Source organism: Podarcis bocagei, assembly GCF_964188305.1.
Source record: "Podarcis bocagei genome assembly, chromosome: 3".
In the NCBI taxonomy this organism is placed as follows: domain Eukaryota; kingdom Metazoa; phylum Chordata; class Lepidosauria; order Squamata; family Lacertidae; genus Podarcis; species Podarcis bocagei.
In genome coordinates, this window is record NC_138127.1 from 15,465,464 (window position 1) to 15,491,222 (window position 25,759).

General features: G+C 43.4%; 1 protein-coding gene across 6 annotated transcripts in view; it reads left to right on the plus strand.

The window, feature by feature from the left end:
- LPIN1 (lipin 1) overlaps positions 1-25,759 on the plus strand; it is a 91,672-nt gene that overhangs the window by 54,966 nt on the left and 10,947 nt on the right. For 5 of the 6 annotated variants that reach the window (XM_081189062.1, XM_081189063.1, XM_081189064.1 and 2 more), the window contains 13 exons: positions 1,125-1,220; positions 2,422-2,750; positions 3,297-3,404; positions 4,875-4,982; positions 11,237-11,366; positions 12,483-12,807; positions 14,622-14,715; positions 16,517-16,707; positions 18,429-18,522; positions 19,430-19,499; positions 22,154-22,246; positions 24,643-24,698; positions 25,596-25,737. In XM_081189062.1, coding sequence (XP_081045188.1) covers positions 1,125-1,220; positions 2,422-2,750; positions 3,297-3,404; positions 4,875-4,982; positions 11,237-11,366; positions 12,483-12,807; positions 14,622-14,715; positions 16,517-16,707; positions 18,429-18,522; positions 19,430-19,499; positions 22,154-22,246; positions 24,643-24,698; positions 25,596-25,737 — 1,836 coding nt within the window. The remainder of the gene's footprint in view (positions 1-1,124; positions 1,221-2,421; positions 2,751-3,296; positions 3,405-4,874; positions 4,983-11,236; positions 11,367-12,482; positions 12,808-14,621; positions 14,716-16,516; positions 16,708-18,428; positions 18,523-19,429; positions 19,500-22,153; positions 22,247-24,642; positions 24,699-25,595; positions 25,738-25,759) is intronic. The other variant, XM_081189065.1, reaches the window with a different exon arrangement.

Genomic DNA, 25,759 nt, shown 5'->3' on the forward strand with positions numbered 1-25,759 from the left:
ATGGAAGAGCCATGCCCTTAGGCTGGGGTAATGTAGGTGGTGCTCAGCACTCCCCTCCCCATAGTATGGTGACTTGTGAGTCATCTGAGTTTGAGTCCTTCTCATGGAGACACTAAGATGTAGATGCAGAGACAGGGCTGTAGCTATGGGGTCCCTGATCTAGATTGGGATAGCAGCTTCCTTTCTGGGCAAATGGTCGCTTTGACTGGGGTGGGGGACATTTCCATCAGGAAGTGTTAGATCCTCCTCCCCAATCTTCCTCACACTGCAGTCCCAGTCTCAAATTTCCACCCCCAGCTGCCATGGTAAAAAGGAAAGCACAGGCAAATGTCATTGTGCAAGTTAATGTATCATCTGCTTTGGCCCTCTGGGCAGATCTGTGATGCATGTGCTGGACTCCCCACAAAAGAACCATGGGGACTAGAATTTTGTGTCCTCAGCACTTTCACCAAACAACAAAACCCAGGGAGGTGGTAATTATTGTGTGTCAGATGTGTTATCTGCTCACAGATTCGGGTTTTGTTTTGTTTTGGATAAGGCCTTTTATCACTGGGAAGGCCACTGTTTATTTACAATACTGAGCCTATCAATGGGCAACGTATGACCTTAAGCACTTTTATGGATTCAATAAGGATTCGGTAGGCTTAAGCTTATCTCTTTCGCTGTTGAAAATGTCACTTAAAATTGCTTATTTGGAGCTCAGTGGCTCCTGGGACCAGGAAGCTGGTTGATGCTTAACTTTCGTTAGATCAGGCACACGCCACTGTGAGGTGTTGCATATGAAAATCACTTGAGAAGTTCCCTGCTTCTAATTGTACCCTAGCTATGAACTTGCTACAGAGATGTCCTTTGACAAACCTCTATTTTCTCCCTCTCTGCACCTGCCCCCCCAAAAAACCATGAAATATGGGGATAATAGTACTGATGTCCCTTACAGGGCTGCTGTAAAGGATTGCGAGATAATGTGAAGTACTTTCATCACTTGAAAAACCTTACATAAATGTTAACTAGGATGATGTGAATTAGCCCTTTTCACAGATATAAGAGAACGTTCATTCACACGCTAACTCTTCCAGTGCTCTGCAGTGAAATTATATTGTTCAAAAGTCTTTTGCCCTCCCCAGGTTGACATAGAAATCAATGGAGAATCTGTGGATTTGCATATGAAATTAGGGGACAACGGAGAAGCGTTTTTTGTAGAGGAAACTGGTGATGACCAGGTAAGACGAAACTCCGCTTCCCAAACATTTTTCATTTCTGATAAATTATGGTTACAGCGCAACATCTGTAGTGGATCGTCAGACCCCAAAACTGCTATACCTTTAAGAGATCCATTATAGGGAGAAGGCTGCTAGATCTGATTTCATTTACAGTTCTCCATTTCTTGCACCTTTCAAGACTTGATTTACACACAGTGACAGATGGAGGAAGAGGGTGGATGGCAAAACCTAAAGGCCAGTTCACATGACCCCATTATTTCTGTAGTGATTCCGTTTGTTGCTGTTTGCATGTAGCTGTCATTAAATGGAACGTTTCCCCATCTGATTGCCTCTTTCTCACTTGCTGGCAGTATTCATTGGCAGAGGAAAGCTTGCATATTGTGAGACTGCTGGCTGTATAATTGATTGTTACCTGATTGTGTGAACTGGCTATTTTTGGTAGCAAGGCATTCATTGGCTTGGCTGATTTGCCTAAAGCCAAGGTGATTGGATTTCCATTACTTTCCTGATCTGTGCCTCTGAGCATGCTTCCCCAAAAGGATTTTTTAAAAAAAAAATCAAGCAGGACTTCCATGTTCCTGCTGCAGAACTAGTCAGTGCAAGAGGATATAGCTTAGTCCCTCTGCGCAGAGGAAGGAGCCAGTTCCAGGAAGGAGAGACCATTTTGGCATGTGAGATGAGCAGGTGCAGCTCTTGACAGTTCCATAGCATGTTTCTTGCATTGATTCCATGATTGAAGCTGCAATCTTATATATACTTATTCCATGAAAGCATGGTGAGAAAGGATTCAGCTACATTAGAAAAAACAAACAAAAAACCAGTGATTTGAATGTGTTATAAAAATGCAACACCAGAAGGTGCCAGAGAGCACAAAACTTTTCAATAGTGTTTTTACCTAGGGTTTCCCCCCTTTTGTTACAACAATTTAATTTCTGACTTATTTATAGCGTTTCCCACCCCCTGCATGTAGATCCACCCAAATAGCCTAAATGAAGCCTTATGCTTTGTAAAATTTGAAAGAGCTGCAAGGTGGAGTATTTACAAAAGCTTAACTTATGTGAAGCTTGAGGTACATTTTGGGGCATATGTGTGTGTGTGTGTGATGAAGGGATAGATTAATCTTCACAAATGTCAATGGAAATGAAATAAGGAATATCAAGGGGAATAAGACGCTGTTTTGTCTCCTCCCTCTTTTTTCTAGGAAGCAATTCCGTACCACTTGGCTACATCTCCCATTCTTACGGAGGGAACAGCTCTCATGGAGTTACAGCTGAAGAGAAACTCTGTGGACAGGATAAGGAACATGGACACTGGAAGCAGTTCACAGCTACCAACCTCTGGTTCTTCATCCACTGTTGAGCCCACTTCTTCTAGTTGTTCTGTGAAGAAAAGGAGGAAACGTAGAAGGAGATCTGCCCACAAAATAGACACTTCAAAAAGAGATGAAAATGACGATACCACTGAAGATGAAAACATGTTCCCTATAGAAATCAGTTCCGACGAAGAAAATGAGCTTTTAGACAATACAAGGTATTGATCCTGCTTAAACTCGGAGAAGTGATTTATTCAGAGGCATTAATGTTCTTTAGGCAAATACCTATGAAAAGACGTCGTGTGGATTTCCTGCAGCATGAGAATGATTGGATACATATGGATTTTATTCTGGACAAAGTTTTCTCATATTGCACAAAGTTCCTATATGCATACTTGCTCCAAAGAGTCAGTGGATTTAAAAGAGAACTGAATTCACTTTAGGAAGTAGAAAAAGTTTTCATCATGAGTTCCTAGCCCAGGGGGTTAAGGAAATTTAAGGAACTGCTAATTTCTGACCGCTAGAGTTGTGTTTTTTGTTTTGTTTTCCAACTTGCGCTTCTTATCAGAAGCATCTGGATTTCCAGTCATTTTGAGATGACGTTTGAGTGTAACAGTTCTTAGAGAAGGGAAGTAGTTTTCTCCTTGCCAGTGTTGCAATGCTATTCTAGCTCTGAACGAGAGGTTGTTGGTTTTTTAAAAAACACACACACACACAAAAACAAAACTAAACCTCTTTTCCTCTCTTTGTTCGTTTATACTCAGAACATCTGCCTCTGATCTTTGTAGAGATGAAGTGCTTGAGATAAATACATCTTCAATCAGTGTGCTCCCTCACCACCATTCGGATGGAGAATGGTCCCCTTCACCAAGGTACAGTATGTGTTAACTGGAGTACCTCAGGTAGTCTTCTGTGCTAAGTGCCTTCGTCCAGCAAGTTCAGACACTATGCAGCAGTTGAAGGGAGTTGAGCTCCTCCCACACTTGTAACATTCATGAAATGATTGTATATTTCTGGGCTCCGCATATGTACACCCATAATTAGGATAATCAAGCATTCCAGGTTTCATCCAGGACGTTGAGCTGGTTTGTGCCCGTAACACTAAGCCAAACCATGCCTTAGCATGAATGTGAGGGTTCCTGGAGAGAACACTGTCCTCCTTTCCTGGTTCTCCTGCTGCCGTAACTTCATTCATCCATGGTTTGGCTTGGTATGTCATCTTGAACTGCCTTCAGCCAGAGTTCAGCTTGGTACTATGTGCAAGCCAACTCATTGGGTGCTCAGCTACCTGTTACACGTGAGTGTGTGTAAACCACTTCTTCATTTCAGAGCACAGGAAGAGGAGTAGATTTGGAGTAGAGTTTCAGGGTATGTGATGTTTAGTGTGAGGCTGAACCTTTGGAAAACTTGTTGATCTTAATTATCCATTATTAGTTGCGACTGAACATTCTGCGGCACATGGATGAAAACCCCTTCGGTAGGCTGTAGCAGTCCTGATAGGATCATGTTTATGGGAACAAAATTATTTTAACTCCTACATACTGGTTTTACGATTCAATGAGGCAGCTGCATGAATGCAAGTGGAACATCTCCGTTGCTGGTAATGGAAGAGTAAAGAACCTCACATGATTACAGAGGTCTGCCTTCCATAAGCATGTGATACTTCTGATTTTTGATCGAATTATAAGTGGAAGGGTCCTTAGTCATAATATAGGATCCTTTTACTGCGATCGTTAGGTCGTGTTTCTTGCGGACCACTCTGATTTGGGGGCAAAATCATACAGATGTAGGGTTGTTGTTTTTTTAAAAAAATGCAAAGGTATTATACTTTCTTTGTCAATTTCAAAACCATGTTCTTATAACTAAAAACACGTTTTAGTGATCTCATGCATAATCCAGTTGCTAGAGAAAGATTAAACGGCAGTGGAGCATGTCTGTGCAACACACATATTTTAGATAACATTTCTGCCTGTTTCCTCTGATGAGATCAGTTTGTACTCTTCACCCTCAAATTCGCACTTGTTGCACCAGAAGAGGCCAGGGTGGATCACTGTTTTGCATATGTTATTGTAATGGTGGCTGTCCTATTTGCAAATGATTGCAACCTTTTGTGTGCTGTAGTTTGGTGTCTCTCTGAACGGTACACTGACTTACTGTATATTTGCTTATAGCGATTCTGGATCTTGTCGCTTAGAAACTCAGTTCTCTTTAAGCCGAGTTCCTTGTTTTCAAGCGGGTGGGGATCTCACTGTGTGTCCCAGCAGCATGTGTTGATTGCAGCGTATTGTGGAATAACGATGCCTGTTTTTTCCCTTCCTTTTACTACACCTCACACTGTCCAGTAAGCCCAGAACTTGCCCAGGGAAGTCCTCTCATCTTACTGTTCCAGCAGATGGAGGCTTATCTAGTTCTTGCCCTCAGCAGTCTTCTCACTATCCTGCTACAGACAGGTAGAACAGCAACTCTCCGCAAAGTTCTCCTTTGGTTTGTTGGAATGCTGATTAACCCTTTTAACCCTTTTTAACAGTTTTGCAGCCTTCCTCAGACTTACCAAACTACTCCTTATTACTAACACAGTTGCTTGGCAGGAAACTGGGGTTAGCATTTAGGGTTTTTGTTTCACTTTATGTTGCCACTGTATTAATGACGCAGAAACTGTAGACCTCTGGCCAAAAATTGGGCTGGTTATCATCTGCAGTTCAGTCCTTTGTTATTTCTCCAGCTCCTGTACATTTCTCCTCCTCTTCCACTTCCTTTTCCCTTATTTTTGTTGAGCTGCCTGCATTTCCTCAGGGTCCTTCACTGCCAAGCCCTTAGGCTACTGTCCTATCCAACACTAGGTCCCCTTTGGTCAACCCAGCTCGAAGGCAGGTAGTTTCCTCATAGTACAACACAGGTGTACATTGCCAATGCTCTTTTGTAGGCACAGGGGCTCTGATGCACACATGCAGGTGATATGAGCACATAACCATCCATTGCCGACTAAGCGCATGTTGTCCTCTCGATCAGGGCAAGAAAGTTGCAAGAACCAGAATCTGAGGTAGACGTTTTTAAGTAAAGGTAAAGGGACCCCTGACCATTAGGTCCAGTCGTGGCCGACTCGGGTTGCGGCGCTCATCTCGCTTTATTGGTCGAGGGAGCCGGCGTTCAGCTTCCGGGTCATGTGGCCAGCATGACTAAGCCACTTCTGGCAAACCAGAGCAGTGCACGGAAACGGCGTTTACCTTCCCGCCGGAGTGGTACCTATTTATCTACTTGCACTTTGACGTGCTTTTGAACTGCTAGGTTGGCAGGAGCAGGAACCGAGCAACGGGAGCTCACCCCGTCGCGGGGATTTGAACCGCTGACCTTCTGATCGGCAAGTCCTAGGCTCTTTGGTTTAACCCACAGCGCCTCTCACGTCCCTACGTTTTTAGGGACACCTAATTTCAAATCTTTTTTAGACGTTTGTAGGGAAACCTAATTTCAAATCTCTCTTAAACAGCAGGGAGTTTGGGCATTTTAAAATAGCCCGATGGTTTGCTTGTTTGTTTAAAAAATCCATGTTTGTACTTCCTGTCGAAAGTTAATATGTTGAAATATATATTTGTTCCCACAGACAAATTGCGGTGAATAAATATATCGTTTGCTGAAAAAAGAGAGAACAGGCTCTTGAGTTATAGAACAACTGTGCTTTCTTTTCAAAGCAAGTTGCGTTTCAAAGCGGTTCGTGTTTGCGCTGGGGAAGACTGAAGCAAAATCCCCAAAGGATGCGCTGCGATACAAAATGTTGTTATAGTTTAAAAGAAACAAACAAGGGGAGAATTATGTTGGTGGAAGACACAGTGATGATGGCAACCCGCTGGTCGTTCTTCCTTTCACAGTGCTAGCGGAGGAAGCGCCTGCATATATATTTTTACCATGCTTTCATGTACTGAGGGAAAATCAGCAGCATTTAGCATCTTCTAGTACTTTCTAAGTAAAGGAGAAGAACAGGGCGTATGACTGGGTGCAGGACCCATGTTTCTATATATGCTAGGAATCAGCAACTAGGACAGGAGTGAAGGAACATGTGGCTCTCCAGATATTGAGGATTAGACCTCCCATCATCCTTGGTGTCTGGGACTGATGGGAGCTGAATTTCAACAACATCCAGGGGCACACAGCTTCCCCACCCCCCTCCCCTGAACTAGAGGCTCTTGAGTAATACCAGCCACGGTTCCTCAGTAATCTTTTGAAGCAAGAGATGTATGCAGAAGGTGTGGTTGCAACAGGCAACAGGACTTGCTGGCAACCAGCTGACGTGGGTTTTCTGGAAGGTTTTGAATTAGGGTGAGTTGCACAGGGTGATTTGCATTGACAAATGTTCTGATCCCCTAGTGAGTCGATCTAATTTTGCATGTTTATTTGACTCGCATTCAGTAAACAAAGCTTGCCATGCCCTCCCACCAGATGTCAAAGAGAAAAATAACTACCAAACTTTTAGAAGACTTCTGAAGGCAGCCCTGTTTAGGGAAGCTTTTAATGTTTAATAGGTTATTGTATTTTAGTGTTTTGTTGGAAGCCGCCCAGAGTGGCTGGGGAAACCCAGCCAGATGGGCGGGGTATAAATAAAAAATTATTATTATTATTATTATTATTATTATTATTATTATTATTATTATTATTATTATTATTCACGGCACAGCGTTTTCAGCTGGCATCCATGTTTGTCGTTCCTGATGAACGTCTGTAATAAGATTTTTGTGTATATGGACAAATGAAGCAGCAGAAAATGCTTCTCCCCACTTCCTTGCCGGCAGTCTACTTTGGTGGGGGGCCGGTGGGGCGGGGGAGCAAGGCTTGCCCTTCCATATTTCATTCCCTCTTGAAGATTGTCCTCCCATATTGCTGGCAGCTGACCTATATGTTTTTGAACTGAGGGAAATCTGTAGGCAGCTCTGAATGAAGTTCCATTAATTCTTGGGCTTCCCCTTTGACTTGGTGGGTCCTTTAGCATTTATAGGTTCATAATGTCCTATCTGGACAGTCTGTTTTGCTTGTTTTTCCTTTTTCACTGTCTCTTGTTTAGAAGATAACACTGTATTTCCTGTTTATGTGATGTTGCAAAATTGCCAGGCATAGCCTGAGATCCTTTAAATTTGCCAGAAAGTCTGCAGAAAATACAGCCACCCTTTTAGAGAAGGTGACATTTAAGCAGTGCCTGTTGGCAAGGCATACATTCTGGATATAAATTTTCCCTGTCTATCTATCTATCTATCTATCTATCTCTATCTATCTATCATCTGTCTATCATCTACCATCGTCTAAAGATGTATTTATTTAACAATATGTACATACATGTTGCTTGCTTGTAATTGCAACCTCTACAAGCAAAACAGAGACATTAAAATTGTCAGTGAAATATTTTTTTTTAAAAAATAATAAAATCTATAATAAGCTAAAAAGAGATTAAAACACACAATGGCTGCTACATTCCTGGATAGCCTTGCCTGAACTTAGCAGGAACCAAGAAGAGCACAGTGAAAGTTCCTGTGTGAAGTTGAGTGGGTGTATTTGGGGTAAATCGATCCCTCAAATAAACAGGTTCCAGGCTATTAGGAGCTTTATATTAATAGTGATACTTTGAACTTGGCGCAGTAGTAAATGCTTAACCGGTGCAGGTTTCTGAGCAGACATATTATATGCTGTCAGGGTTTCACTCCTGTCAGCATGCACGAAGCAGCATTCAGCACTAACCGTAGTTTCCATATTAAGAGCAATGGAAGCTCCACATGGAGTGCATTGCAATAACCCAGTCTTGAAGTCACCAAGGCCTGAACTACTACTCCTGTGCATTTCACACACATTTACTTGGGAATACCAGAGTCATTGTGAATTGAATCCTGAAGCTGGAATGGGTGTGATGAGCCGGGAGGTGCATTGTCAAGGCGTGTCAAGGAGCTTAGTTTGAGGAACAGTTCCAGCCTTTAAGGCTTATTTTGGGTCTGCTCAGCTGGATGCCAAAATACATTAGAGAAGAACAGACTGCCAGCATCCAGTTTGCTGGCTCATAAACCCTCCACACCCCGATGCTTCCAGATTTCTGCAGTTCCAATGAAAACGTAATCTAAGACCACACAGAACTAGTGGAAGCCCTGGTGCTGTCCTTCGCCACACAGTCTAAATGTGTTTGGTTTTTTTCCACCTGGGGAACCTGCTTTCTGTCAAACTCAAATTGTAAGCTCTTTGAGGCAACAGGGCTGCGTTATTCGTTGCAGGACAACTTTTAAGAAAGGTATGATGTTCTTCTAGGGGATTGCTAATACAGTGGTGCCTCGCAAGACGAAATTAATTCGTTCCGCGAGTTTTGTCGTCTTGCGATTTTTTTCGTCTTGCGAAGCACGGTGTCGGGAAAGTTTTGGAAAAGCTTCAAAAATCACCAAAGTCTTTAAAAACCTCAAAAAAGGCTACCACACCGCGTTCTATGAGTTGCTCCTCGAAGTCAAGTCGCAACTGTATTAACGGTGTTAAGAAAAAGGAAACAAACTTGCAAGACGTTTCCGTCTTGCGAAGCAAGCCCATAGGGAAAATCGTCTTGCGAAGCAGCTCAAAAAACAAAAAACCCTTTCGTCTAGCGAGTTTTTTGTCTTGCGAGGCATTCGTCTTGCGAAGTACCACTGTACAGTACAGCACAAATTATGATCTAATGCGTTTTGACCTAGCATAATGCATTTTCTTTTTCACGCTGTCCATAATGTAGAAGTGTATTAGTACAGAGAGTTAAATGCTCAGTTAAATGCTTAAGGCTATTAATTATTTTTTTAAAAATAGTTCCTGTTCTAGTAATGCAGAGATGCCATTTCTCTTTTAACACGATGACAATTCATCTGGGCTTTGGCTTTAGAAAGGGATTGGCAACGTAGTCCAGACCCACCTGCAGTAGGCTTTCCAGATGCCCACAGGGACTCCCCCCCCCAAATTCCCCGAAATTAGGCTGGGAGGAGCATTCTGCTGTAACCAACAGAATAGGTTGTGGCATTTGTATCTCTGTGTGTGGTGCCCACCAGTTGCTCCAGTTTGCAAATGTGTCCACAAGACAAAAAAGGGTTGCAGACTCCTAGCTTAAAAAGGCAGTTATGTAGAACTTCCCTTAACAGTTCCAGAACCGAATTATTCATGTCTTCTTGATGACTTATGATGTATGTCTTACGTTTAGTGTGTTGGTGGTGTGAACTCAAGTTTAGTTTGCTCAGTATTAGGTGGGTGCTTTAAATCAGAATTGGGCAACATCAGAATGCTTTTGGGTACCAGGGGGACCAAGAACCTGGGATTTTTTCAGCCTCATGTATCATTTTTATATATGTAGTTGGTTGGACAAACTAGTTTGTTGTATCCTAAAGTTCTTCACTAGCTGAGCTATTGTATCCACCGCCCCTCATTAAGTAAGAAAACGGATCATTCCTCTTGTTTTGCGTAAGAACATCCATAGATTCAAGTTTCAAATATTTACATCCTGAGCCTCTGGGATCAGCACATTATTTTTCTGGATCAGGACATGTTTGCACAAAAATGTTTGTGCAGGGAGGTGGGGCCATGGGTCAAAGGCTGCCTGTGTAACAGCCTACACAGATTTGACACTGCATACCTGGTGTGTGTGTGTGTGTGTGTATGTGTGCTTGAGGGAGAACTGAATCAGTGCACCAGTTCCTTCCCCCTTCCTTCCTTCTCATTAGTTCATCAGTGCTACCGCTATGCATTAAAACGTTACTTGCATAAATGGATTTTTATTGCATCCTTTGTTTTCCAAGGCAACCGTTTTGTCCACAATCAGATTAGTGGTTCATGTGACCTGTCCATTTAGGACTGATTCAGGCATTTCCATGTCACAGGGCTATTCTGTGTCTCCCTATGGAAGAGAATGCACTGAGTGAATTCATGCTATAGGGGCTAACTCATTCTGTCCCAGGATATCCTTGGGTACCCTTTTACTTTGGACACCTGAGGTCTAGAATTCTAGGAGTCACCTTGTTTTTGGCATAAGTTGCTCTAAACTGTTTTTAATATTGTGTTTTAATGTTGTGTATCCCGCCCTGGGGACCTTAGGGTCAAGGGTGGGTTGTCAACCATTGTCATCATCATCATCAACAACATCTCCTGTGGCCTTTTTTTCATGGTATCGGAACCCTTGTGTATGGCCAGCCACATTTGCACATTACCTGTTCACAAAATGTGGCTTTCCCGGGGTTTCAGAATACTAACATAGATTATTGACTTTTCTCTGCAAAAGAAAGCTATGGGAGTGTATTTGTGTGCTGGCAAACTACTGATTTATGTTACTAAGCTTTAAACCCTAAATAAACTTTCTTGGGAGTATACATCCCATTGGAAGCTAGTGGGATTCAACCCCTACCCCCTGCAATAAATGTGCTTAGGGTTGCTTGAATATTTATATTGCATTCATAGACCCACTAAATACTTTGCAAGCAACTTTTATATTGCTAGGGTTTTGAGTCTCACAAAATACTTTGCATCTAACTTTAAAACTGTTTTAAAAGTTTTCTTATCTAACCTCGTGCTTTTGGCTGCCTATTGAACTGGGCCCATACTACATTTGGTGTGAAAGCATGTTTCAGTTCAGATTGCCACTAACAATAAAGGATCTCAAATTGCCCTGAGGTTGTGCTTACGTTTATTGTTGTTTAATGCACGTCTTCTCCCATTTCCTCCCCACTTCTTTCTGCAGTCCTTCAGGTTCACGGCCCCCAACGCCTAAAAGTGATTCCGAGTTAGTCAATAAATCTTTGGAAAGGGGCGTCCAGAAGAATAATCCACAAATGCATTGGGACTGGGGCGAACTACCTCAAGCCACAAAGGTATGAGGGGAAACATCCTCCGGAATATTTTCAAATGCCTATGATAAAATAGCTTCAATCTTTCTTCTGTTTTTAGAGCTGACTGTCTTAAGGTAACAGAGAACTAACAAATATATTTTAAAGGAAGGTGAAGTCATAACACCAAAACAAAACTTATTGCTATGTGCACAGTCATTGCGATAGGATGATTTCCTGTTCTCCTCTGGTGTGGCTTCAAAAAGTTTTAAACTAACTGTAGTTTGTCATTGCATTCAATTTATATTTTATTCATTTGCAAAAATAAAAAAAAATGTACCGCTGTTCATTAAAAAAACGCCCCAGACATCAGAGCGGTTCACAGCAATAATATATAAAACCACACATTAAAAACCGTATCGAAATTTAAAATTGGAGATCATCTAACTTTTACAGAAGGATAATCTCTTAATGGCCAGCAGGTGCTTCTTGGCATAGGTTAGTTTTAACATTTAAACAGGTGTTTAAATGTTAAAACAGAAGGTGCCTGCTGAACAGCTCATTCCATGGGCTTGGTTTCTTGTGAGAAGAGTCTCGCCAACTTGAGGGACAACCAGTCAACCAACCAAGGTGTTCTATGGTATATGTGTGTGTGGGGGAATTCCCAGGTGGTCTTCCATCCAGGCACTGCCCAGGCTCATGCCGTCGTAGCTTCAGCAAGATGGCTGCATCATGTGCCCTCCGACTGTATGGAATAGCTAGCTCAGTCTGTAGAGCATGAGATTCTTTATCTCAGGGTTCATGGGGTCGAACCTCACACAGGGCAAAAAAAGACTCCTGCATTGCAGAGGGTTGGTCTAGATGACCCTCACGGTCCTTTCTAACTCTACAGTTCTGTGACTTTGTGACTATGCCCTGGGAAAGTGGTTTCCATAGACACAACTTTCAGACTGGTACCCTGATCGGAAAGTAAAGATTGGCTGCTTCTCCTTTTTTTGAGCTTGTGCTCGGCTGCAAACCCAGGGTTGCTGCTTCTATTTATTATTACATGGCAGGACAATTACTTAGGTTTTGGTGTGAATGCAGTGCTTGCTTTTCACAGCATCTTGTTTCTTCTTAATCGGGGAAGCGTTGTTAAACAGGTGTGTATTCTCTTTCCAGACTGCTATTCCACTCAGGCTAAAAGAATCCAGCTCTGCGGTGAATGTGAATCCTTCTGAAAGCACTCACTTTCGAGTCATTCAAAACGACGTTCTGGAGGATCTTCAGAGTAGTACTCCCTTACCTGTCGTTGAACAGGCGGATGTTGTGCTGACTCTGGAAGAACCTGAGCTTCAAGAAGGAATACCTGAGATAAATGAGCCAAATGTAGACATGTTAGGGGCAGCTGCACCTCCACTCCCTGCAAATGAAGACGTCAAGCAGGCTATGGCTTGTTTGGCACAGCCAACAAGCGGCAAAACCGATTCTCCCTCCAGGAAAAAAGGTAAAAGCTGCTTGTACGATTGCTTCTGGTTTTGAACCCAGGTACTGGAAAAGTTTAAGCAGTTTCTTAAGAGAAAAACTAATTGTGCCTGGTTGGTTTTTTTAAAAAAATGAGATAGTGGGGATGAAATGAAGAAAGAAGTTTGTCTTTTGTATAAGCAGCAGTGGAACTTAATTTGCAAAGAGGTTTTTGACTGAGAGATGGAGGAAGAAAGGGAAATGCCTTCCTTAGATGGATCCAAATTTGCAAGCCTAGAGGGGATAGGGAGCAAGGAGAGGGGGGTGGAAGCGAGGAAAACTTCTTTCTGAATTCCTCCCAGCGCCCCGAAACACACTGGCTGAATTGGCTGTTGCAGCGAAAGATGCACAAAATGTCCTGAGAAACTGTCATATTCCCTTGAGCTTCTTTGGAGATTTTGTCAAAGGTTTTGTCACAGGTTCCAGACTAGTTAACTACGTGCAGTCAGTCAGAAGCAAGCCTTGTTAAATTTACCAGGGTTTGCTCCCAGACAAGCAGAGTTGGAGGCCAGTTTGAAGGTGGTCTGGGGGTCATCACCTCCTTTTTCCCTGCTTCCCAAAACTGACCTTTTAATTTCACTTTGGGCGAAATTCAGCGGAAGTTCCAAAAATGGAAGAAGGGCAAGCTTTGGTTGCGGGAATGTTCCAGTAAGTTTCCATCACTTAAGTATCAGGTGCTAGAGGAGGAGTTCGTTGGTGGAAAGTCAGGCTCTGTACCTCAAAAGGGGGAAGTGAAGAGACTCGGCAGAAGAAATCTCTGCGGAAGAAATGCTTGGAGATCCCTTGTTTACCTTGTTGCGGGAACTCAAAGCATTTCACCTTCCAGACAGCTTTCTCAGGCTCTTACGTAGTCATGTGCTTGTGTAGCTGTGTCTTGTGCAAGTTCATTTGTTTACAGCTGACGGTGAAAGCGAAAGATCTCTCATTCTCACAGGCATGCAACAGGATACAGACAAGTTTCCTCTTTTTAAGCATTTGGGTTTTTTGGGGTTTTTTGCTTTGCTTGCAAGCGGGATAGCTAGAATCCCAGCCCCCTTGAAATCAGTGGGAGGTTTCCTATTCTCTCTAGGTTTCTCCTCTATCTTCAAGCAGAAATACTTATGATTGCTTGCTCTCTAATGTTCTGGGTGGGTTCCCCCCCCCCAATACTGGAAGCTATTTAGCTTTTATGTCAATGGGGCACACTTCTGTACTCCATAGCTGCATCCCCCCCCCCCAGCTTCAAGAACATAATAAAGAGCCCTTCTGGATCAGACCAAAGGCCCATATAGTCTGGCATCCTGTTCTCCAGTGGCCAAACTTAGGTGCTTATGGGATGGCCTCACATGGGGCCAGAGAACAACAGCCCTTACGTTAATTCTAAGAACATTCTGAACCAGTTTGCATGTCAATCCAAGCCAAGCTGTGACTGTGCAAATGACCAAATGGGTGCGGATGCAAAGCAAAGGCTGGGGTTTAGTGCTCTTTGTTTGAAATTACAAATTTTGCACCTGCTTTTGTTGTCTTCCCCTGCAGCATTGCCCTCTCATTCTATATTATGTTCTATCAGGAAGGGATAACTCACATGCACCTTCCTAAACCAAGACAAAGCCCTATGGCCAAGGCAGCTTTGAAGGAGATGAGGGTCGTTAGTTGCTACCATGAGAATTAGATATTTTGCCAGTGGACTGACTGTACATCCTCAAACAAACACACACCAGGCAAGCAGAATCCGTAGCTTCCTCTGGAGGAGAGAAATGAGTGTTCAAATCGAGTGCTTTCTATTAATACCGTGGTGTTTTTTTTTGCCTTTCACAGATAAGCGTAGCCGACATCTTGGTGCTGACGGTGTTTATTTAGATGACATCACAGATATGGAGCCAGAGGTTGCTGCACTCTATTTTCCTAAAAAGTACGCATGGTATTAATTAGCACTTATAATGCATCCGTCTGATTCAACAGACCACAATGGTGTGCATGGATCAAGAAGCAGTTTCCTAATGGTTGCAGCAATGTTAGTGGAGCTTATATTCTCCAGTAGTGGTGAATGGTTCATTCACTTTCCCCATAGTATTCTTCAGAGGTTGTTTGGGAAATCAGATTCTGCCGGATAACTTGTGCCCACCGGAAGTATTGGACTGTGACTTCCATTGTCCCTGGTCATTGGCCATTCTTGCTGAAGCAGATGGAAATTGTAGTACTAAATTTATGGAGGGCACTAGGTTGAGAAAGAGCATACTAAACTCTGCCTTGGGCTCACATGCTCTCCCCTCCTCCTCTGATGTGGAGGAATTCAGAAGCGTTTGCTTTCATATTAGATTGAGCACAGCTTATTATGATGGCCCAAGCTAGACAAAATGTGGTAAACTATAGTTTGTTGAAACAAGCCACCTTCAAGGCATAGTTTATGAAGCTGGTTTGTTTTAAACTAACCGTACCTAAGATTCCCCACAGTTTAGGGTTCAGATGACACAATTAGGACAGATGTGAACATTCCTTCTCACCTTCATGAGGAAGGATTGAGAACTTTGGGGACGGTCAAAGGGTGGTGGTGGCAGCAAAAGGTGGAGTGAGGATTCTGCCATGCATTTTTTTTTTTAAAAAGGCCTTGGCGTTCCTTAAAATGATGGAATGTGATGATGCACCTTTATTCCCATGAACATTGTACAGGCAAAAAGATAAATCGTTCAATTTGAGCAACTTTTGTGTTTGCTTTGTTTTGAATTTTGGTAGTCTTGAGGGGTGGAAAGAATTTACACATGCCACTGAGTCCCTACCCTGACCACTGCAAATCCTTCTAAAGCCCTCAGCCTTATGAGATTTCACCAAGCAATTATCCACACACCTTTAAGCCTAACCGGTTCCTTCCGCCGCCAACACACTTTAAATGAAAGCTGAGGTTTTCAGGATATCTGCATGCAAAATTCCGCGCTTGAGCAGAGCTTTCACAGAGTTTGGTACGCTTGGTACCAACTTTGCTTAAAATCCTAAACCCTCTTATCTGGGAGAGAAAGCTCCGTTTATCTCAATGGGACTTACTTCTGAGTATATATATATATATATATATATATATATATATATATATATACAGCTGCCCCATGTTTCTGTTTTTAATTGTTAATACCTTTTAAAAACAGCGAACAGAAGTAACTGAAATATAAATAGAAGTAGTAATCATGAAGGCAACTGTGCATAAAGAAACATATTTATCACACCTTCAAATTAACATCTCCAGCCATCAAGGCTAGAAATGTAGTTTGGTTTTTTTTAAAAAAGAGTGCTGATAGCTGATGGTTCACAGTAAGAGTCTCAGGGGTGCAGCAGACAGCTCGTGTCTGAGTCCTGATAAGTGAGAACAAGCCTGGAAGCAATGTAAAAAAACCCAACCACAATTCTGTCAGTCAAGTACATTTTTATGAAGTTCCTGTGCTCGGAAGCGTTAACCATCAGGCAAGTTTGGGGAGCCTGTTGGGCTCCAGCTCCCATTACTCCCTGACCATTAGGCCGTGCTGTCTGTGGTTTAGGGAAGCTGCAGACTAACAAATGTCTTCAGGCCACAGGGGTCCCATCCTGGCTGTGAGAGATAACTTAGTGCACAGGCCGGTGCAGTGCCGGCACCAAGGGAGTATGATTCAAGTTTGGGCATGTAAGATGAGGAGATATGTGCGCTTGTATGGGTGTTGGAGACAGCTAAGCCAGTCTTCTCTTCTCAGTGACGAACATGCCGCCCAGTCGAAGGTTGCGAGTGAAAATGCGCCCCGCTCAGCGAACCAGTCCCCTCAGACAGTCGGAAGCTCAGGTATCGATAGCGGCATCGAGAGCACCTCAGATGGAATAAGGGACCTGCCGTCCATTGCTATCTCACTTTGCGGGGGACTTAGTGAGAACAAAGAAATCTCTAAAGGTATGTAGAGAGCTTCTGCGCTTCTATTTATTATACTACCTCTTCGTTTTAGTACTCGGCTCCTCTTCTGGAAAACTAAACAGTGACCTCTTGTGGGTGTTGTACAGCAAGGCATGATGGAACTTTGGGCTGCGAATCCGCTGAACTTCAAATCAACACAGATCCCCCCCTTCAAAGAATTCTGGGCATTGTTGTTTGACCCTCACACTGTTCCCAGAAACTCTTAGCAAACTACAATGCCCAGAATGCTCTTTGAAGGCGTTCGCAGCCACCACATCACAATGAATATTTACTCGGCAGTTAGGAACATAGGAACTTGCCTTGCGCCGAGTCAGGCCATTGTCTACACCAGCGTTTTCCAAACTTGCGTCTCCAGCTGTTTTTGGACTACAAATCCCATCATCCCTAGCTAGCAGAACCAGTGGTCATGGATGATGGGAACTGTAGTCCCAAAAAGCGGCTGGAGACCCAAGTTTGGGAAAAACTGGTTACCCTAAATGGCAGCGGTCCTCCAGACCAGGAAACATTCCCAGCCTGCCCTGGATATGCCAAGGATTGAATTTGGGAGTTTCTGTATGCAAAGCAGATTCTCTACCGCTGAGCTATGTATGGCCGTTCCCAATTCAGGTAAAGACAATTTACATTGTCCCCTCCCTGCTGCACTCAACCCTTTGGGAATCAGCAAAATGCACGCCGCTTTATATCGCTTGCCATATTCGGCATTTGTACTGCCTTTAAAAATGCCATTTGTATCTACACTTTGAGGGGCATGGCTGCAAAAGGCGCAATGTGTTTCCTAACCATGTCTGATGAGTGCTAAGCTTGGGTGCATAGCTGTCTTCTGCTGCAGGTCAGCAACCCCAGTTTCCCTTGAAATCCAATCTTGGACCGGGCATTGTGCATTATATGTCCTGCACAGTGAATGCACCTCTGCAGCAGTGTGACTTCTCAGACCATATACATCTGTATGCACTTTTCCTTCCCAAGAGGATTTGCACTTTTTAATTGCCTATCCTGTGTCCCAGTCAGCACAACTGGTGTCAGGGATGATGTTAGGAGTCCAACAACATCTGGAGCAAAGGGAGTTATTCATAATAATAATAATAATTATCCTTGCCCTGGTAGATTGATAAATGGTTTGGTTTTACTTCCTACTGACGCTGCAGAAATGTGCTTGTCTGTCATCTGGCAGGCTGCAACCCTCTGCTTTGGAGCCACACTTGGCTCCAGGAATATAATAATAATAATAATAATAATAATAATAATAATAATAATAATAATTTATTTGTACCCCACCCTTCTGGCTGGGTTTCCCCAGCCACTCTGGGCAGCTTCCAAGAAAGATTAAAAATACATTAAAATGTCACACATTAAAAACTTCCCTAAACTGCACTGCCTTCAGATGTCTTCTAAATGTCAGGTAGTTGTTTATCTCTTTGACATCTGATGGGAGGGCGTTCCACAGGGTGGGTGCCACTACCGACAAGGCCCTCTGCCTGGTTCCCTGTAGCTTTGCTTCTCGCAGTGAGGGAATCACCAGAAGTCCCTCAGCGCTGGATGTTGCTGGTTGGGTGGACCTGTCTTAAGGGGTGCAGTTATCCTTCTTTGGTCCCCTTATTGCCTGCTGTTCAAGCAGTAGTGAGGGGGCCAGCTCTGCCATATATCCCATCACAACCCACGTCTCATGAATTCTTTCCTCCCCCTCCCTCCTCTCCTGACAGAAAAGTTCTTAGAACAAGAAGTAAGTTATCAGCAGTTTGTGGACAATCCTGCTATTATCGACGACCCTAACCTTGTGGTGAAGATTGGAAGCAAGTAAGTATAACTCAGCAGAGTTATAACGAATTAAAACAACAGATGAGAGTATTTGAAGCTATTTCCATAGCTCATAAAATCGTAGAGTTTTGGAAGGGAGCCCAAGGATCATCCGATCCAGCCCCCTGTATTGCAGCTGTCCCATAGGGGGATTGAACCTGCAACCTTGGCGTTATCAGTGTCATGCTCTAACCAACTGAGCTGTAGCCATACAGGGGCTTCTCCAGAGCAGTGAATCAGCACATTATCCATCTTGCTCTCAGTCTTACAGATCAGTCCCAGTGCAGATGTAACCTGATGGTATGATGATGATGATGATGTTTGTACCCTACTTATCTGACTAGGATTCCCCAGCCACTCTGGCTGGCTTCTAACATATATAATAACACAATAAAACATTCAACATTATAAAAAAAACTTCCCTGTAAAGGGCTGCCTTCAGACATATTCTAAAAGCTGTATAGTTACTTAACTCCTTGACATCTGAGAAGTTGTGCCTTGAGGCATGTTGTTATGTACTGAGTTGAATAGGATCCAGAAGGCAGCAGTCTGATTGGTCCTAGAACAATAGGATTCAGAATGCAGCGGTCTGATTGGTCCTAGAACAATAGGGTCCAGAATGCAGCAGTCTGATTGGTCCACAGGAGCCACCCAATTCAGCTCCAGGTGGAAGTGAATCCGCAACCTGATTGGCCTACAGGTGAATCCCGGAATTAGCCAATCACGTTGGGCCCATTGTGTAAATAATGTATATAAAGCAGACATTCTGGGGGAACTTCCATTCCTCCTCACTACTATGAGCTGAATAAAGAGCATGAAATCCACTCTTGACTCCGAGTATATTTCACATGTGTTGATATTGGGCAGATAGTTTCAATAATGGTGCATCAAATTGTTTTTGACCTAGGTACTACAACTGGACTACAGCAGCTCCTCTTCTGCTGGCGATGCAAGCATTCCAGAAACCTTTGCCAAAGGTGAGATTGACCCTGGAAGCCTTTTGGGGGAAAGAAATACAGGCCACTATGCCCAAGGATAGAGCAAAAAATCAGAGGGAGGAGCCCATAGGCACTTGGACAGTGCTGGCTACCATCCATGAATCATGCTTTTACGTGTCTGTGCTTCCCAAGCCTCAACACACTTTGGGCCTTGCTTCTTTCTTTTTCTCCTAGTCTTCCTATTCCTGGGACTGGGATGGGAGAAGAGTTTCTAAGCTGTGTATGTTCTGATTGAGAAACTTTAAGAACACTTGCAAGAGAGTTGTAATTTCAGTTATGTGTGCCAACTCCCCCCAGCTCATGTGATCTAAAATGGTCCTCAGCTTCATGCATATCAGTGGTTATATTGCCTTGGTAACTGTTGGGGCTACGAACCAACATTTTCTAGACTTTGGCTGAGGATGCGCTTGTGACTTCATGAATCTGACTTGCATTCAAACTGCAAACCTTTAGGAACGAACAGTTCATCTCAACAATTGAACTTCTTTTTGCAAGCAGGCAAGCTTCATAAATGCTCATTTGTTGTATTGATTTCAGTGGCTCTTGAGAACTGTGTGCTAAGGCTGAACTTTGAGAGTTGGGCTGTAAGCCTTCCTTTGATCCCAATGCCCTCTGCTGGAGGACAGAAAGATTAGAGTATAGCATCTCTCGTGTAAAATAGCTATTAAAGAGTAACTCCAGCTTGAAAGTGGAATGCTGGATACATTTATATTTGGCTACGGACCTCTCTGCTTGTTGACAGCCGAACCAGCGCTGTTGCAGTTTGATATTAACCTGCAGCTAGGCCGAAACAACTCTTGATCTGTTTAGCATTTGATGAACTGATGGGACTCAGTGACACACATCTCTCTTGCCTCTCGAGGGATGACAGAGACACACTTTAGAGATAGCCACAGATAGATCAATAAAATTCAAATCTATCAATTCTAGCAAAGGGTTCAGGGTTCCACAGTGCTGTAGCCAAACCAGGTCTTAAAGAAATCAGAGACCATTGGCTGGAACTATATATAGCTACCGGCTGTCACCAGTGCTGATTTAGGATTACAGTGGTGCCCCGCAAGACAAATGCCTCGCAAGATGGAAAACCCCCTAGACGAAAGGGTTTTCCGTTTTCGAGGTGCTTCGCAAGACGATTTTCCCTATGGGCTTGCTTTGCAAGACGAAAACGTCTTACAAGTGTTCCGATTTTTTTCGCTCCCCCCCTTTTTCTAAGCCGCTAAGCCGCTAATAGCCTTTTAGCCGCTAATCCGCTAATCCTTTAATAGCCGCTAAGCCTTTAATAGCTGCTAAACCGCTAATAGCGCTAATCTGCTAAGCCGCTAATAGGGTTGCTTCGCAAGACGAAAAAACCGCTAGACGAAGAGACTCGAGGAACAGATTAATTTCGTCTTGCGAGGCACCACTGTATTTGGAACCATGTCTGAATCACATTTTGGAGCATTCTTTTTCCACATTCTCTCCTGCGCCATTGCTCACACAGGTCCAGTTCACACATGCATGTAAATAACCAAACTTTGCGGCATTTTTGTTGTTGTAAACTTTGGCATCAGAATATGAAAATACTCTCTTGGAAGGCATTAGCATTTGAAGCAATGTAAGGGGACGGCGTTTCCGTGCGCTGTTCTGGTTTGCCAGAAACGGCTTAGTCATGCTGGCCACATGACCCGGAAGCTGTATGCCGGCTCCCTTGGCCAGTAAAGCGAGATGAGTGCCGCAACCCCAGAGTCGGCCACGACTGGACCTAATGGTCAGGGGTACCCTTACCTTTAAGGGGACCTGAAAGCCCCCCCCCCTGTTGCTTTATCTGTAATGGCCCAGTTGTGCATGCATATCATTGTTTATGGTTGCAGTCATCAAGTACCAAATGCTCCTGTGTGGATCAGCACAGATACTCTTTTTTTCAGAACTTATCTAAGTGAGTTTGAATAGGTTGGGCTTGCTTTAATTGCTGTCAATCCTGACATAAGGCCACGTGGAGAGAATATGCACTGAACTTGCATATTTGTTTGTAGGATAAAACAAATTCTGCACTTAGGAATTTTTTTTTGCTGTCCAACATGTTAAGGAAATAAACTTCCTCACCCTCATCAAGAAGCAACTAGTGGCTATTTTGGTGCTGAATGTTTTATTATATTATACCTCTTAGCCTGTACTCTCCTGAATAGCTTTCAAAAGACACTAAACCAACCATCCTGCTTAGTTCCATTATTATTTACTGGGGACAGCTATCCATCTTGCCTATCCGTGTTTCTTACCAGCAGAAACCCTTTATGATTTTTACTAAACAGCTGTGAAGTAGAGACTTCTTTCTCCCCACTCTCCTAAACATTATACTAATGGCTTATTATGCTTTTGTTTCGTTTTGTTTCGTTCCCATTTTCTCTTCTTCTTTTTTTAAATTTTGTAAGTGTTCTTGTTTAAGTTACTTCCGTACAGTTCTGGATACCATTAGGTTTTGCTTTGACAAGATTTGTGGTCCACAGATAGTATGTTTCCTTTTACTCTCTTTGCTTGAGTTTTAAATTGCGTGTGGTTTGTCGTTTTTTTCTATATAAAATATATATTTTTGTTTGCATGAGTTAGATTACTTTTTGTTCCGTTCCATTATTTATGTTACCATCCATTTATCACAGGCCACTGTGGATTCTATAATGAGGGATAAGATGCCAAAAAAAGGTGGAAGATGGTGGTTTTCATGGCGAGGGAGGAATAGCTCTATCAAAGAGGTAAGTTCGGAAACTAGATGGACCGAATTTCCCCCCAGGTTAGAAAACCATATATATGGGGCTGTGTGTAGTGCCTGATAACCAAAAGTTTGTATTTTTGACTTTGTTCCTAAGCAACCCAAATTTAGCAGAAAGAAGAGTTGAATTCTGTAACCTGGAAACTTCATGAAGAATTTGTGGGGCGTTTTCGATAAAATTATCTTACCCTTTTTGACATTTTGCTTAATTTATTTTGCTCCTGCTCATATAAGGAGGGGTTAAGTAACGATGCAGTGCACTGAGACCTTGAACATTGAAACCTTCAGACCTGGCTGAGGGCATTTCATCTGATGTTGCCTGCAGACGTTTAATTATATTCTTGCAACAATAAGGGCTAGAAACTTGTTTTGAAAACAAAAGTGGAGGTTTTCAGGATGCTGAATTCTGCACCTGATATTGCACTTGGTGTTTTTCCCTCCTGCATCAGCACAGCATGTGCACAGCCCTGCATATATATGCGCTCAAGTAGTGTTCTCAAGCCACTATCTAAGAACCTAAGGATTGTCCTGCTGTTTGGGGGGAAAGGCCCATGGAGGTGAGCATTATGTCTCTGAGAGTGTTCAGCCTGATTCTGTCAGGAAGCTTTCAGGCAAGCCATGCTGGTGATGGGCACCCCCTCTTCGTACCTACCCTATATGACAGATTGAACACGATTGCTACTTAAACATTTGGCTGCCTTATCTGACGACCATGGGTGGACCTATCCTCCATCAAGTGTCTAAGAGCTGTGGTCTGCCAGTAGCTATTAACCATAACAACTGGTGCTTCCTCTAGGAGCAGGAGCAGCCAGTTGCTGGAAGGCGCTGCTGCCCTCCCAATGGTGGTGTTGTTGCCACTTACCAGGGCAGTAAACACACAAGATGTAACCAGCTGTACGTTTGAAAAAATAATATATACACTTCATTGTATTGAATTGTAGATTTCAACAGAAGTAGTTCATGAAGTTCAACAAAAAAAGTAGAAGACCCAGTGGATCAGTTCATTCTCTAATCAATTTATGCATAAGGTCCATATATGTGAAAGTGTCTATTCCACCTGTCTGTTCATAGAGTCCAACAATCCACAAGAAAGGTTGTTACAGTTCCACAGAATCCTTTCACAGAGTCTAAGACAAAGATTTCCTGAATATTAGCCTTGTTTCGCTGTCCTGGGCTTCATCAGTAGTACAAACATATATGATATCACAGGACAGTGGATCTTATAGCATAGTAGTAGCTGCCTTAGTAGTAGTAGCTGCCTCTTATAGCATAACAGTAGCTGCCTTAGTAGTAGTAAAGGTAAAGGTAAAGGTAAAGGTACCCCTGCCCGTACGGGCCAGTCATGTCCGACTCTAGGGTTGTGCGCCCATCTCACTTAAGAGGCTGGGGGCCAGCGCTGTCCGGAGACACTTCTGGGTCACGTGGCCAGCGTGACGAAGCTGCTCTGGTGAGCCGGCACCAGCGCAGCACACGGAAACGCCGTTTACCTTCCCGCTATAAAGCAGTACCTATTTATCTACTTGCACTTAAGGGTGCTTTCGAACTGCTAGGTGGGCAGGAGCTGGGACCGAAAGACGGGAGCTCACCCTGCCGCGGAGATTCGAACCGCCGACCATACGATCGGCAAGTCCTAGGCACTGAGGTTTTACCCACAGCGCCACCTGCGTCCCCTTTAGTAGTAGTAGCTGCCTCTTATAGCATAGTAGTAGCTGTCTTAGTCTATGAACACACAGGTGGAATAGACACTTTCACATATATGGACCTTATGCATAAACCGATTAGAGAATGAACTGATCCTCTGGGTCTTCTACCTTTTTCGTTGAACTTTATGAGCTACTTCTGTTGAAATCTACAATTCAATACAATGAATAGTATATATATTATTTTTTCAAATGTACAGCCGGTTACGTCTTGTGTGTTTATTGAATATGTTTCACGTCACCAGAGATTTGTTGTTGTTTTGCGCACTTACCAGGGCAGGGCAGAGTGAGGTTGGGACTGCACAGCCAAACTCTTGTGGCGCTGGATTGGCCCTGCTGGTGTGCCTCTGCACCTCCAACCTTGTTCCTGCCTCATCTTGGTAAGCAGTGGTGATGCTGCTGCTGTCAGGGAGCAATGCCACGACCCAACCCACCATGCTGTCTGCTCCTGCGAACATGCAATTCACTGAGATCAGCAGGATAGAACAGAGCAGGCTCAGCGATAAGAGTAGTCCTTGCTGTTGGTTCACCCTTGATGTTCCTCCTATCTGCTTGGAAGTCAGGGAGGTGGTGAGCTGCAGTCTCCCCTCTTCCATGCACCTGGGTGGTTCTACCGTAACTGCGTGTGTAATTTTCAGAGCCGGCTCTGTTCTTCACCTTCTTAACGTTTCGCCTACAGGAAACAAAGCCTGTGCCAGGTCTGAGTGGAAAAGAAGAGTCGAACATTCAAGACAGGTATCAAATCGTTTCTGTCCTGCTTTTCAATTTATGTAGTGCTTTAGAAGTTTTGCTTCATTTGCCTTCTCATTAATAGCAGCAACTTACTACATTTATATGGCCTATATGCATTTGCTCAGACAGTCCTGTGAGGTAAGTTAGGCCCCATGAATTTCGAAGCTGAGTTGGGATGTGGGTCTGGTTCTCCCATGTTTGTGTGTGTGTGAGAAATGACCAATAAGAGCTGATGTGCAGATTCCGAATAATAATAATAAACATGGTACCTTACTTCTGTTTTAACTGTACCACTTCAGATTGCAGGTGTGAATGTGCACCAGGAAGAGGGGTCAGGGTTAGAATTTCTGACCCCAGTGTGCTTTCTTTCTTTCTTTCTTTCTTTCTTTCTTTCTTTCTTTCTTTCTTTGGAGTTTTTCTTCATGGGAGAGACATTAGCTTCCAACATATCACACTGTTATTCTGAATGTGTAGGTACAACTGTGTGTGTGTTTATTTGTGTGCATGATTGGCAGGATGTGTGACAATTCTTTTATTTAAGGAACCCTCCTCAAGTCAATATTATGAATATGATGGTGTGCCACTGGGGTAGGGTGACTGGAGAGACCTGGTTTTAAATCCCTGCTCAACACTGGGGGGGACTCAGACCTCTCCCCCTCCCTCCCTCCCTCCCTCCCTCTCTTTCTCTCTCTCTCTGCCTAGTCTACCCCACAGGGTCGTTGTGAAGATAAAACAGAGAGGAGGAGAATAATAACCCTGAATGTTGCCCTGAACTCTTTGGAGGGAGGAAGGTGTACAATTGTAATAAACAAAATAAAAAGTAATAAATGTTTATACACACACACACACACACACACACACACACACACACAAATAATGTGCCTGTGTATGATGTTTCAGAATCAAAGACGAGTCTTCTTCAAGTGATGAAGACCCTAGAGCTTCAAGTCAACCCTTTGCATCATCAGCAAACCCTGGTCATCTTCCATTATTGTCTGGAGTGGGTTACAAAAAGACCCTTCGACTCAGTTCAGAACAGCTGGTAAGTTACGTTCACATCAACT